Here is an 11,658-nt window from a genome sequence, read left to right as displayed (position 1 = left end):
TTTTATTCAACTTTTCACTAATATATAAAATTTATTTTTTAATTTTTTTCAGAAATAATTTACATTAAAAAATTAGAGTTATCATTATAAAGTTTGGAATTGGCCTTTCTAAAGTGATAGACTACATAGGAATACCTTGATTGTTTAGATCACATATCAATGATTCGACTATAATTTTTTGATAGTGTATTGGTTATTTATATCCTTAAATTTAAATTTCTAATTTTCCCCTTTCTTTTATCATTAACACAATTACATTAATAAAATATCTATATGCAAAAAATGTAACAATTGTAATGGGACAGACTTTTCATAATAATAGCAAGATAAACTCTTATATATTAGAAATTAAAAGCATGCATTCATCTTACAATTACATTAATAAAAATGTAACACAAAATGAACATCAAACCATACATATAAGAGCACAAAATAAAAGATGATGCATGAGTAGATTAAAGTACTACATTACTAATTTACTACTACTTATTTGAACAACTCCATTCTGATTAATTATCCATGTTCCTGAAAGACATGTCCAAACTTAGTTAGTCCAAAAAAAAATTAAAATATTATAAAAAAAAATTAAATGCTCCCTCTGTTCCGTCCCAAAGATATGTTCGTATTTGTTTAAAACAATAGACTCGTTAATAAATTTATAGAATATAACTTTGGAATAGAGGTGGCAGGTTCACGCTAATCTCCTTGTGAATTAGCAAAATGTAAATTGTAAAATACAAATCATCATATCGGCTTTGTGAGCAAATTGCGAATTCAAAACAGATATTAGCCGATTACATTACTATAACAAGTAGTATCTGATTTGTTGCAGCAGAATCAGCAATCCTTTACACAAACCAGAAAAAGGGAAACATGTACCTCATTGAAACTTGCTCTATCTTGGTATTTGATGGGACATGGCTAGGGGTGTTCAATGGCCGCAACCCCATTTTAAACCCGTTTGCAAAGGGTTTTCTAAGGGCCGAGTTGAAAATGAACCGGGTCAAAAACAGGCTCTATTATTATTAAAATGAAGCGGGCTATTTATTAAAACCGAAAGCAGGCCTTGGTAAATTGCAAGAAAAGGCGGGAAATGATGATTGTACCAGCGTACAACAACCTCCAGCAAGTTTTCTTCCCCTCATGGAAATATGTTTTATAGCACATGTCATCCTATTTAGCAGAAGTTTTCTCATTTTGATAATCAATTATTTATTTTTTTATAAAAATGGATTAGGTTGGGTTGGGTTGGGTTTTCAAGCCCGTTTCATGTAAAGCCCAAACTAAATTTAAAGGGCCCTTATCCAACCTGACCCATATTTACTTAGGCTCGATCCGGATTCGACCCATTGAACACCTTTAATTATGGCCAAAAAAAAGTGGGTCATGGCCAATTGCCAAAGATAGAAATAGAGCATATTTGGTTGTACAGACTAAAAAGAAAAGTGAGATAAATTTCACAGGACGGAAAGAGTAATACACTCTATAAAAACAGTATATATATGCAGAAAGATCTTACCATTACTATGTTGCAAGTAGAATATAGTTATGTAAACTTCCTTCCCTTCATGCCAATCTCCCCATCATCCTACACACCTACAGAAAGTGAGTATATAACATATCACGCGGCTATAACTAAAGAAAAAATTGTCAGGTGTCACAAATTAGACAACTAAACCCAGGAACGATCACAGATAAATAATGTCAGTAGTGCTGCATTCCTATGAAACTACAACTAAGAAAAAATTATCGGGTGTCATGAACGACTGAACCATGGAACGATCACAGATTAATAATGCCAATAGTTTTGCATTCCTATCTGACAGAGTATATAACATATCATAAAACTACGTACAACTAAGAAAAAATTGTCGAGTGTCATGAATTAGACAACTAAACCCATGAACGATCACATATTAAGAATGTCGATAGTGCTGCATTCCTATGAACAAACTTAAGGGAAACAAGTTATAGTACCAGTTGCATTAAGGCTCAGAAGAAGGAAAGGCAGAGGATAAAAACTCCTCATCTTCCAAAAAGAGCTGTAAGTTCTTCGACTTCATGAGATAAGTAACAGCATTCTCATCAAATTCGACCAAAAACCCGAGTTTTATAAGCTCAGAAAGGGTATAAATTTGATCCTCTTCCAGCCAAAGCAGTCCTTGGGATACAACTTCTGAGAATTTTGTTGCGTATTCCACCACATTCTTCCACCCTTTAGTCCTGTCGAGTTTCTGATAAAAAAACTCCGATTTTTCTCTTTCCCATCGAACAATCTGGCTCGTTTTTGTTGTGATCATCTCACCAGAACTCATCGTTAAGCTGTAGGACATCGATACAGGATCTGGTGTCTCGAATACACTCACATTCATAAGTGTTTTTAGCGAATCATATCTTTGTTTTGTGTCAATATTCATCGACTGATCAGCGAGAAATCCCAAAATGAGTGTTATTAGCCCTTTTACTATAAATGCATCCTTTAAAATTCCTTTCTTCATTTCTCGATAATCCAATTTAGAATCAGAAATAGTGACGGAATCAGAAATTGTTCTTACTCCGATCTTGGAATATACATCGAGAAGTTTGGTTCGAGGAATTGAGGGAATGTTCTTCATGGGATACCAAACGAAGAACGATTTTTCGAAAAGATCCCTTAGTAAAAGATCATCAGGGATGAAAATGTTCTGTTTTTCAACCAATATCAGATCGTTCGAGCCATCAGAAATTGCAGGAATTTTCGTGACTCGTTCTACCACAACTTTCTCAGTGCACCGGGAACTAACAACATGCTTCCAAAAAGCACAACACTCGCTGTCTGATATCTCGCGTCCTGAATCTTCCCACTCCTTCCAAACCTTACAGTATACATCGGTTGATGGCCTGTTTGGAACCCCAAACGCTTTCGAGAAGAAAACAAGCAAATCTGGCTTGTAACTCTGATCCAAAACATGCAACATTGAGCTGAAAATGTTCTCATCGTCGTGCAGTACACATTCGTCTGGGCGTGCCCACGAACCATAAGCAGCACCTGTTGGTACCCAAATCTGACAGTAGGACCCATCATCAGGTCGCCAGTCGGTTTGGCTCAGGAAGTTGTATAAACGCTCAATCTTAGCAAATTCGGAAAGGCACTTGATGTAAGTTGATAGAAGCGATTTGGCATCAGGACAACACATATCGACTACAACTCCTACTGCACCAAGCTCACTTTTGTAGGAAAATATGCCTGGCCCGTAAAATGTTTCATCGATGAAAGGCGCATCACATGGTTGTAACCGAGATTTTACCTTGGGATCAAAGAGCAAGCTCTCCTTCGGAGACATATAGCCAGCAGTAGTCTTCACCCACTTTTTTCGACTAATATTTTCCAAAAAAGCATTAGGAAGCGAGCCTGAGCTTTGTTTGTTGAACGTTCTAACACTTTGAAGCAACGAAACAACACTTTCAGCAGTTATGTGACTACTACATTGGGGGAAAGAGATATTCGAGAGAACGAATTTGGAGCCATTCTCGAGATCAGTCACCACACCCATTCTCTTGAGCTCGTCTTTGTACTCGTGTATGCTTTTCCCGTAGCAATTCGCACTGTCATCAATAAACGGAAGCTGTGTGATCTTCTCAATGGCATCCCATTCGGGATTGTACAAAATACATTCCTTAGGCGACAGGAAGTTGTCAAGACGGGTTTTTAACCACTTGGCATCCCGAATGCAATCTTTTAGACTCGTAGGAAAACTCGAAGAAGAAAACTTTTTATAGCAAGAAATTATTGAAAGAGCAATTCCGTGGCTTATGGAATGTGTGGACGCTAGTTGCTTAAACGTATTTGACACTGCCTCGGCTGCAACGGATAAATCCACGACCACACCAATTTTTTTCAACTCTTTGGTGTACTCGAATATTTTGCTTCCATAAACAATGCTATCGATGTAGGGGAAACCATCGAAAATCTGCAATATGCACCCCCAATCAGGATCAAGCAAGTAACAACCATTAGGAGACATGAACCCGACTTTTGTTTGTAAGCATCTAGCGCCATTCATTGCACGAACAAGATTGTCTGAAGAACAGGAGCTACGAATGCACTCGAGGGCAAAAATGAAAGTTTCCGGGTTTAGATTGTAAAAGCTTGGTGAAGGTTTCAGATTGTCGAGCACAATCTGATAATTTTGCTGAAAACCCGTGATTATACCAAGCAGAACAAGCTCAGTTTTGTATTCGAGAATATCATCTCCATAGTAAACTAGATCCAAGAAAGGAATATTACTGATAGTTGAAGGAGATTTCCAAGTTTCATCAAAGACAATAGTTTCACCAGGAAATCGATCACCACACGATGTCTTCACCCATTTCACCTTTTTGACGGTATTCACAATCTCATCTACTGAAAGACATTCTCCTCTCAAGTATCGAATAAAACCGAGCATTCCAATAACCTTGGTTTTCGTCAAACTAAACTGCGCAGCTAAATCCATGAGATGTTTCCCTATGAATTTGCACGCTTCACTATATTCAAGCATCACCCCAATCACTTTTAGGTCTTCGGTATAATCACTTAACACACTGCCATAGAATCCCTGATCAATTAACGGAATATCAACCATCTGAGACCCAATTTGCAGCAAACTTCCCCAGGATGAACTTGGATAAAAAGATTGACTTGGCGGCCTATAACCAGAACAGCCGCTCAATGTCACTCTTAACCAGCTTCCTTTAGCTATACAACTTTTGAACTCGTGGGGCATTACAATTCCCTTAGATCTTAGCCTTTTAACCCAACTTAGAAGCAAGATAACATTTTCCCTCGTCAAGGGCGCATACACAGTAGGGAAAGAAGCATTTGGAGGTTGTATGTCAGGAATATCGGAAGCACCAGCATGCACCTTAAGGAAATCAACCAGTTCGTTTTGTTTCGTATAACAACCAGCATAACATCCCGAATGCAAATATTCATCGGATAATACCACATAATCCTTGTGTTTCCAAGGATTGGCGCTACCCAATAACTCCACCCATTTACTCCCATTGGCAGGAACCAGGACTCCATTTCTTTTCGTAGATACACCGCCACAACTGTCAACTAACGGCATTTCAGCACACAAATTGGCTACCTCGGGCAAAATCAAGAAACTGTTATTAAACGAGTGAAGAACAAAATGAGCAAATTCAATTACTCTTTTGCAGTTATACTTCACTGAATCTCGAAGTATCAATGCATAATCATATACATTGAGGGCCTTAACATTGGCGTAATCTCTAAACCATGCCAGTACGCCATCCATCCTATAACATTTCTTCTGAACCTCATCGGCTAAGAAAACTACGTTTCCAGCTAAACCCGATTGTTTGCTCCATTCAATCATCCATCGGGATGATTTACATCGTGGGTCCTTGGACCGACACAAGGAAAATGAATTCTTTACACTTAAAAGCGACACATCTCCTGATGAACTTACATACTTCAAAAGGGGCACACTTCTCATACCGGTTTTTTCAAAGAGAGATGTCCAATTTTCTGCGACAAAACGTAGAATCTCAACATAACTATCTTCCCCAACACCCAAAACAAGATTACAACTCTGAATACACTTCGAATACCACTCATCAGCGACAGGTTTTACACCGAGAAACTCAAGTACATTGTCGTATTCAGATACATCAAACGAAGAGTGCAGAATGTGTTGTCCATTCGACGAAAGATTATGCAATTTCATTCCTTCCTTCTTTGCCTTAAGCAATATCTCCCAAAAAGCACGCCTCACACGCCCAATTTCTTGAGGCTTATGGAAAATCCTTTGACTCGAAAAATTTTCAGATGGGATTATATTTTCTTGCAACAATTTTTCCCTTATAGACTCCCGGATTACATTCAACTTCCAATGTGATGATTTAGCAATAGGCAAGAAACTGAACATGGATGCAAGAGTCGATATAGGTGCGTTTTCTTGTGTTTTAAGAACATACACAAATGCATTGATAAATGCACTAGGAACACAATCAAGAATCCCTTGGTTCCATACATTATCCCACAAAATAGTCTCGCGTGATGATGGGAGAAGAAAATCCGCCTGAATAATGAACGGAAAGCCAGTTACCGTCTCAGTAGGAAGAAAAGCATAAAGACCAGGAGAACTCGTTCCCCTATTCAAACACTCGCCATAAGGAAAGGCTAAAGTTATAGACCATTCTTCGAGATCCATTCGTTTTTCGACCATATTTTCCTTCACCACAGGAAATCTCTGCCTCCACATATAGTAGCGGCACTCGTCTTCAGCAGCTAAACAAACATGATACGATTCAGCATCGATATTCTTTTTCGACACAAAATCTCGTTCAGCAGAGATAGAAATAGTCCGGATTGTGTTCTGTGATGGATCGTCGTTTAGTTCCTTGACTGACAGTCGCTTGATTTTCGACAGAAACAGGAGCAGTTCCGGATGCAGACTTGACAGTTGCTCCTTTACTGGTGTAACTTTTTCAGGCTTAAGGGGCAAGATTAGAGTTGTATTTGGAAGACGTTTTTTAAGCCCATATAACTTATGAATGTCTGATACAGATGGGTTTTTGTGCACCCATTCTGGAACAATGTAGGCTATATCACATTCAGGACATGGGGTTTCACTGAATCGGATTTGATACCCATTACTGAAAATATAGGGATGTGTTGTTAATAGAAACACACTTTTGAACCCAATTCCTGTGATCAAAAAACAATGAATTGAATGATGTTACTAAATGGAAAATATAGGGCATGAATGCATGATAGTTCGTCACATATTGACTTTGCGGGCCCAATGCTATGGACACGACCATGGGTCACCCACACCCATGGGCTTGGGCCCACAAACCCACGAGTAATGATCATTAACTTGCATACAACACATGATGAGTTTAATTCTTTTCCAAAATCATATGGTACTAGAAGGATTAGACATCAAGCGTTAGATAACTATTTTAGCGAGGTGGGGTCTATTTCACATGTAAAGTATTTCCAACAATTACAATGATTATGATATGAATACACTAATGTACAAGAATACACATAGAAAGTACGGGTATAATAAATTAACAACAGAGCAACATATGTGAACTTATCTATGCAAAACAATAAATAACAAAAGGAAATATTAGAACTTAGGTGTTATGTAAATGGACCTTACTATTCAAGGCTATCACTAAAGCATAACATATTTATTATTTATGTAAAGTTGCAGGTAAAGTTTATTAACAAGAGTGAGTGTGAAACGCAAATAAAAATAATCATTATTATTGAAAATAAGAATAAGATTGCGTACATCTGACCATCCAAAAACAATGCATCGTGGGAATTATAGGTATTATGATGATGATGTGAACACACTAATGTACAAGAATACACATAGAAAGTAAGATTCAAGACTATCAATATCATTAAGTTCTTGGTGACGTTTGATAACAAGGATTAAACATTAAAAAAAATTATTAATAACGAGAACAAAGGCTGCATACATCTGATCACCCAACGTTTTGGTGGGACCACAAAGCGACATTTGAGTAGATAAATAAGATGTACCTTTTTCTCCAATATAGCCACGTTTACGATTGCCAGCCTTTGTTGAATCACAAACATCACAAATAGACTCCATATTTATCTGAGAAAATCCCTTCTCATTGTTGAATACCAATAATGTAGCAGTAGCCCCAGTGGCTGTTATATCTTGAGATGTAATAAGGAACTCTAAGGAAGGTTCAACACCATCTGGATACTCATTATCTTCAGCATTCTGCATTACAAATATTAATACATACCCTCTGTAAGTTCTCTTCCAAATTGACAATTGTAGGAGTTCACACTAAAAATAGTCAAATTTTCAGATTATGACACTTTATACAAAGCTAAATGTTATTTTTTCTTCTATCAGACCGTCTTTCGATGAGACGATCTCAGAACAAATACCCCATAAATTAAAAGTTTCGATGTTCATGTATAAATAATAAATTTAACCCAAATGTGAGACACATCTCACGATGAAATTATCTTGTGATATCATAAATGTTCATGTAAAAGTAATATATTTATTTTATCACAAACTTTTAAATAAAACGGTATTATAGTGAGATTATTTTAGATTGATCTATGTATGTTTAGTGAGTTAAAGTGGTATACGTCATATAGTGAGAAAGTCTCACAAATGATTTATTTTCTTTATGCTTAAAACATGCCAATGTTCGGCAGAGTTTATAGGTGATTTAAGTAGCCTGTTTTATTTTATCGGGTGGTAATTAATTTGAGGCCCTGTTTATTTTAAATGTTTTTATAATATTGGGTCTAAAACTTTAAATACAAGTTAATTTAAGTCAAATATAACATAAATTAATGTTGATTAATATTTGAGATCTTTAATTTATGGAGCTCTATATAATTAAATACCTTGCACATGACCAAAAATAATCCACCACCCACATTTTATTTAGTTCTGAAAATTAACAATAATTAATATTTTCCTACTATTTCTTTTCCTTGCCCTTTGTTCCTATTTATAGCATTTTTTATTCCTAAGTATCATAGTAAAATTTTACTTTTTATATTCTTTTCCCACTCTTTTTAAAATTATCACCATTTACTTTTTTTCTTTATATTTTTATCTATATAATTTTCTATTAACATTGCAATAATAGAGAAAAAAATAGATATTACAATTATTAATATTAGTTAGTTATTTAATTTAAATTTAAAACTTATGCTAATATATGGGTCCTCTACTCCTCTCATTCTCATTACTCCTCTCATTCGTACGACTAATAACTTATCGGTTTTGCCCTCTCGCATAACGTTCTACTATTTTGTAAAATTTTATACCTATGAAATACAATTTTTTTCGTTTTCGCATGTTTTTCTAAAGTAAAATCTTTAAATTTTGATGATAATTTTTTATTATAAATTTCTAATCTGTATCAAAAATCATATTTACATGTGATCTTAATTGATAGAATCGGTTTAATATATATTTTTTAAATATCAACTTTTTAAAATTTTTAAAAGCTCAAAATTAAAATTTTTTGACATTTTAAGTTTGCATTAGAATCTCTAAAAAAATAAATGAAAGTACATTTTAGGACAATGATTTTCATAGCAAAACATTAAGTAATAAATATAACTATAAAAAAATTACCTAGAATAATCTAACCTTTTTATGTTTTTTCTATGTATGTTACCTTCAATATTGTTAGAGTATATAACATATCCTGGGGCCTCAACCATAAGCTTAAGCTTATGGATATGTTATATACTCTAACACGTGATCTCTCACATTGGCTTCTGATACCATGTCAAGGAACCAACTCAACCAAAATCTTAAGCTTATGATTGAGGCTCCAAGATATATTATATACTCTAACAAATATATTTTAGTAAAAATATCGCTATTAAAAACTCTTAAAAACGTTTATCACCTCTAAGGCCATCATCACCATGTCTATGTATGGTACTTTAAATATATTTTAGTAAAATTAATAATTAATGACAATAACATATCTATATCATATTTTATATATCATCTTCATAAAAGTTCAGAGACCGGAGACCATTAAAAAATTTATTATAAAAGATCAATAAATAAAAACATAAATAATAAATAACAACACAAGTATAAACTCATATATATATATATATATATATATATATATATATATATATATATATATATATATATATGAAAAAAAACCTGAATGAGCTCCATAAGAAAATGAACATCCTTGGAGTAAAGTTCAGTGGAGAGTAATTTAACAGCCATCCTCAAGGATCTACTCAATGGATTTTGACCAACTCCTATCCAAAACTTTTCCTTCCTTATTTTCTCTATGTGTAATTTTTTTTCTTCCATTTTTTTAATTTAATACTAATATGAGTGTTTTATTTTGATTTGTAAGACTAAGAGTAAAGCGAAGGAGTACATATATAAAGAAAAGAGTAAGAACTTATTAGGCTATTTATTTTTAATTTTACTAATATACAACTTTTCATTACAACAAAAACTTTTGATTTTCTCTATGATCATTAATTAGTTCCCTACTAAATTGGGTTTTTGTGGGTTAAATATACCCAACTTTAGTCAAATTTATAAAGATATTGTTTCTGATTTATTTTTTATAGTAAACATCATGTAAAATTAATTACCTGAATAAAAAATGTGTATGATTTATCAATTAGAATTCGAAATAAAAGAGATTGATAACACAAATTATCAAATAAGACGATTTAACGGTGTGACTACCATTAGACAATTTTTATTGGAATTGCCCAATGTACACTTATTGTTTTACAGTGATTTTTTATGATGTTAAAATGATCAATTATAAAAATAACTCGATTAATTATATAAATACGTTTTAAAGTGAGACGATTTCATACGAGAATTGTCGGAGACATGGGAATTAAATGGAGTACAAGAAGACAATGTTTTTGCATGTGATTGGTGAAAATGGTGGACAAATTACTACTCACTTTTGGTCTTTGTTTTAATCTTCCAATTTACTTCATTGATTTATCTTTCTTTTCCAAAGTGAATATTAAAAGACTATGGACAGCGTACGGTTGCCTAAGCCTTTAGTTTTCTTCTTTAATTTGATGATGACGCCTCCTTTCATTTTACGTCTTTAGGTTTAAACATCTCTAACTAAATTCATTTGTTAATTTGACTGACTGAAAATATTACTGATAAATTGAATATTTAATAATTAACAAGAAAAAATATAATTAAGTATGCATTTGTTTTAATCATTTAATTGCATATTTTTATAATATTAATAACTTTATAAAGTTTTTATCTATGCATAATTTTATAAAAAATTGTCAAAATAATGCATTAGTTGCGAAAATAATCAAATGTAGCAAGCATAAATGGTGTAATTAGAAAAGAATAAACTTAAATAAAACAAACTAAAACATACCCATCATTATCATTCTTCTTCTATAACTTTTGTGTCCTCAGATCATCTTCGAAACTTGATGCATATTAAATAGGGTTTGTTTTAATATCTATAAATTTTAAATAATTAGATAAGATTAATAAATAATATAACTATATAATGTCTTAAATGTACATACTAAAGAAAAATAAATTAAATAACTTAGAATTTCATACACCTCCAACTTTAAAGACACATTAAAGCTTTGATAGTGTTAAGAGGAAGACTACTATGATGGGGTTCAATAACTTTACCACCAGGGCTAAAGCACTCTCAAAATAAACGATTGACTCAGAATCAATGATTGATACAGGCACTGCAAGTACGTCTTTAGCGCTCTTTAGAAAGAGTATAAAACTTGCTTGATTTCGTATTTCACCATGTCAATAAATTAAATTTGTTTTCATCCACCAGAAGTCTTTACTCTTCTAAATATATCTCTTTTATTTAGTTGACTAAAAACATGTTTTCCCACAAGCCCTGAACATCGCTCGAATCATGAATAATCCTCTTATTTTTATTGTTTGTTTTGACGAGGGTGAAAAAGAGAAAAAATTTTGTTTCATATTTATCAACCAAATCCTTCACAATCCTTCCTATTCTTTCACATTTAAACTTAGCATTCTCTTTAAAAATTTCAAAATAAAAAGACACACATTAAAATTTCTCTTCTTGGACCCAATATTGAAGCTAAAGACAACATGCATAAAC

The 11,658-nt window shown here is 33.5% G+C and overlaps 1 protein-coding gene across 3 annotated transcripts; it reads right to left on the bottom strand.

Annotated features, from left to right (window-relative positions):
- Positions 1–313: 313 nt before the first annotated feature.
- LOC130799868 (uncharacterized) lies at positions 314–9,897 on the bottom strand. 3 transcript variants are annotated; one of them, XR_009039348.1, is made up of 5 exons: positions 9,705–9,897; positions 7,553–7,763; positions 1,978–6,697; positions 1,520–1,596; positions 314–525 (listed from the first exon to the last, which is right to left on the bottom strand). XR_009039348.1 is itself a non-coding variant. In XM_057663142.1 (4 exons), exons 1-3 carry the CDS (start codon positions 9,861–9,863, stop codon positions 1,986–1,988), a joined length of 5,082 nt encoding a protein of 1,693 aa, XP_057519125.1. In that variant the 5' UTR covers positions 9,864–9,891; the 3' UTR covers positions 561–1,588; positions 1,978–1,985. The 3 variants fall into 3 exon arrangements, 1 of the variants encoding a protein (XP_057519125.1); XR_009039347.1 differs by having other exon boundaries at positions 1,520–1,588; positions 9,705–9,891; XM_057663142.1 differs by lacking the exon at positions 314–525 and having other exon boundaries at positions 561–1,588; positions 9,705–9,891.
- Positions 9,898–11,658: the final 1,761 nt, after the last annotated feature.

Source organism: Amaranthus tricolor, chromosome 14 (genome assembly GCF_026212465.1).
Source record: "Amaranthus tricolor cultivar Red isolate AtriRed21 chromosome 14, ASM2621246v1, whole genome shotgun sequence".
Taxonomy (NCBI): Eukaryota; Viridiplantae; Streptophyta; class Magnoliopsida; order Caryophyllales; family Amaranthaceae; genus Amaranthus; species Amaranthus tricolor.
The sequence above is the reverse complement of the archived record's forward strand: the minus strand, read 5'-3'. Positions and strand labels throughout refer to the sequence as shown.

Bases quoted from the DNA above. Each gene is read 5' to 3' on its own strand.
- LOC130799868 (XM_057663142.1), bottom strand. From the start codon at position 9,863: ATGGAAGAAAAAAAATTACACATAGAGAAAATAAGGAAGGAAAAGTTT. The intron at 7,764-9,704 runs GTTTTTTTTCAT...TTTGTAATGCAG, and splicing joins TTCTTATGGAGCTCATTCAG to AATGCTGAAGATAATGAGTA. The intron at 6,698-7,552 runs GTACATCTTATT...TTTTGATCACAG, and splicing joins TGGCTATATTGGAGAAAAAG to GAATTGGGTTCAAAAGTGTG.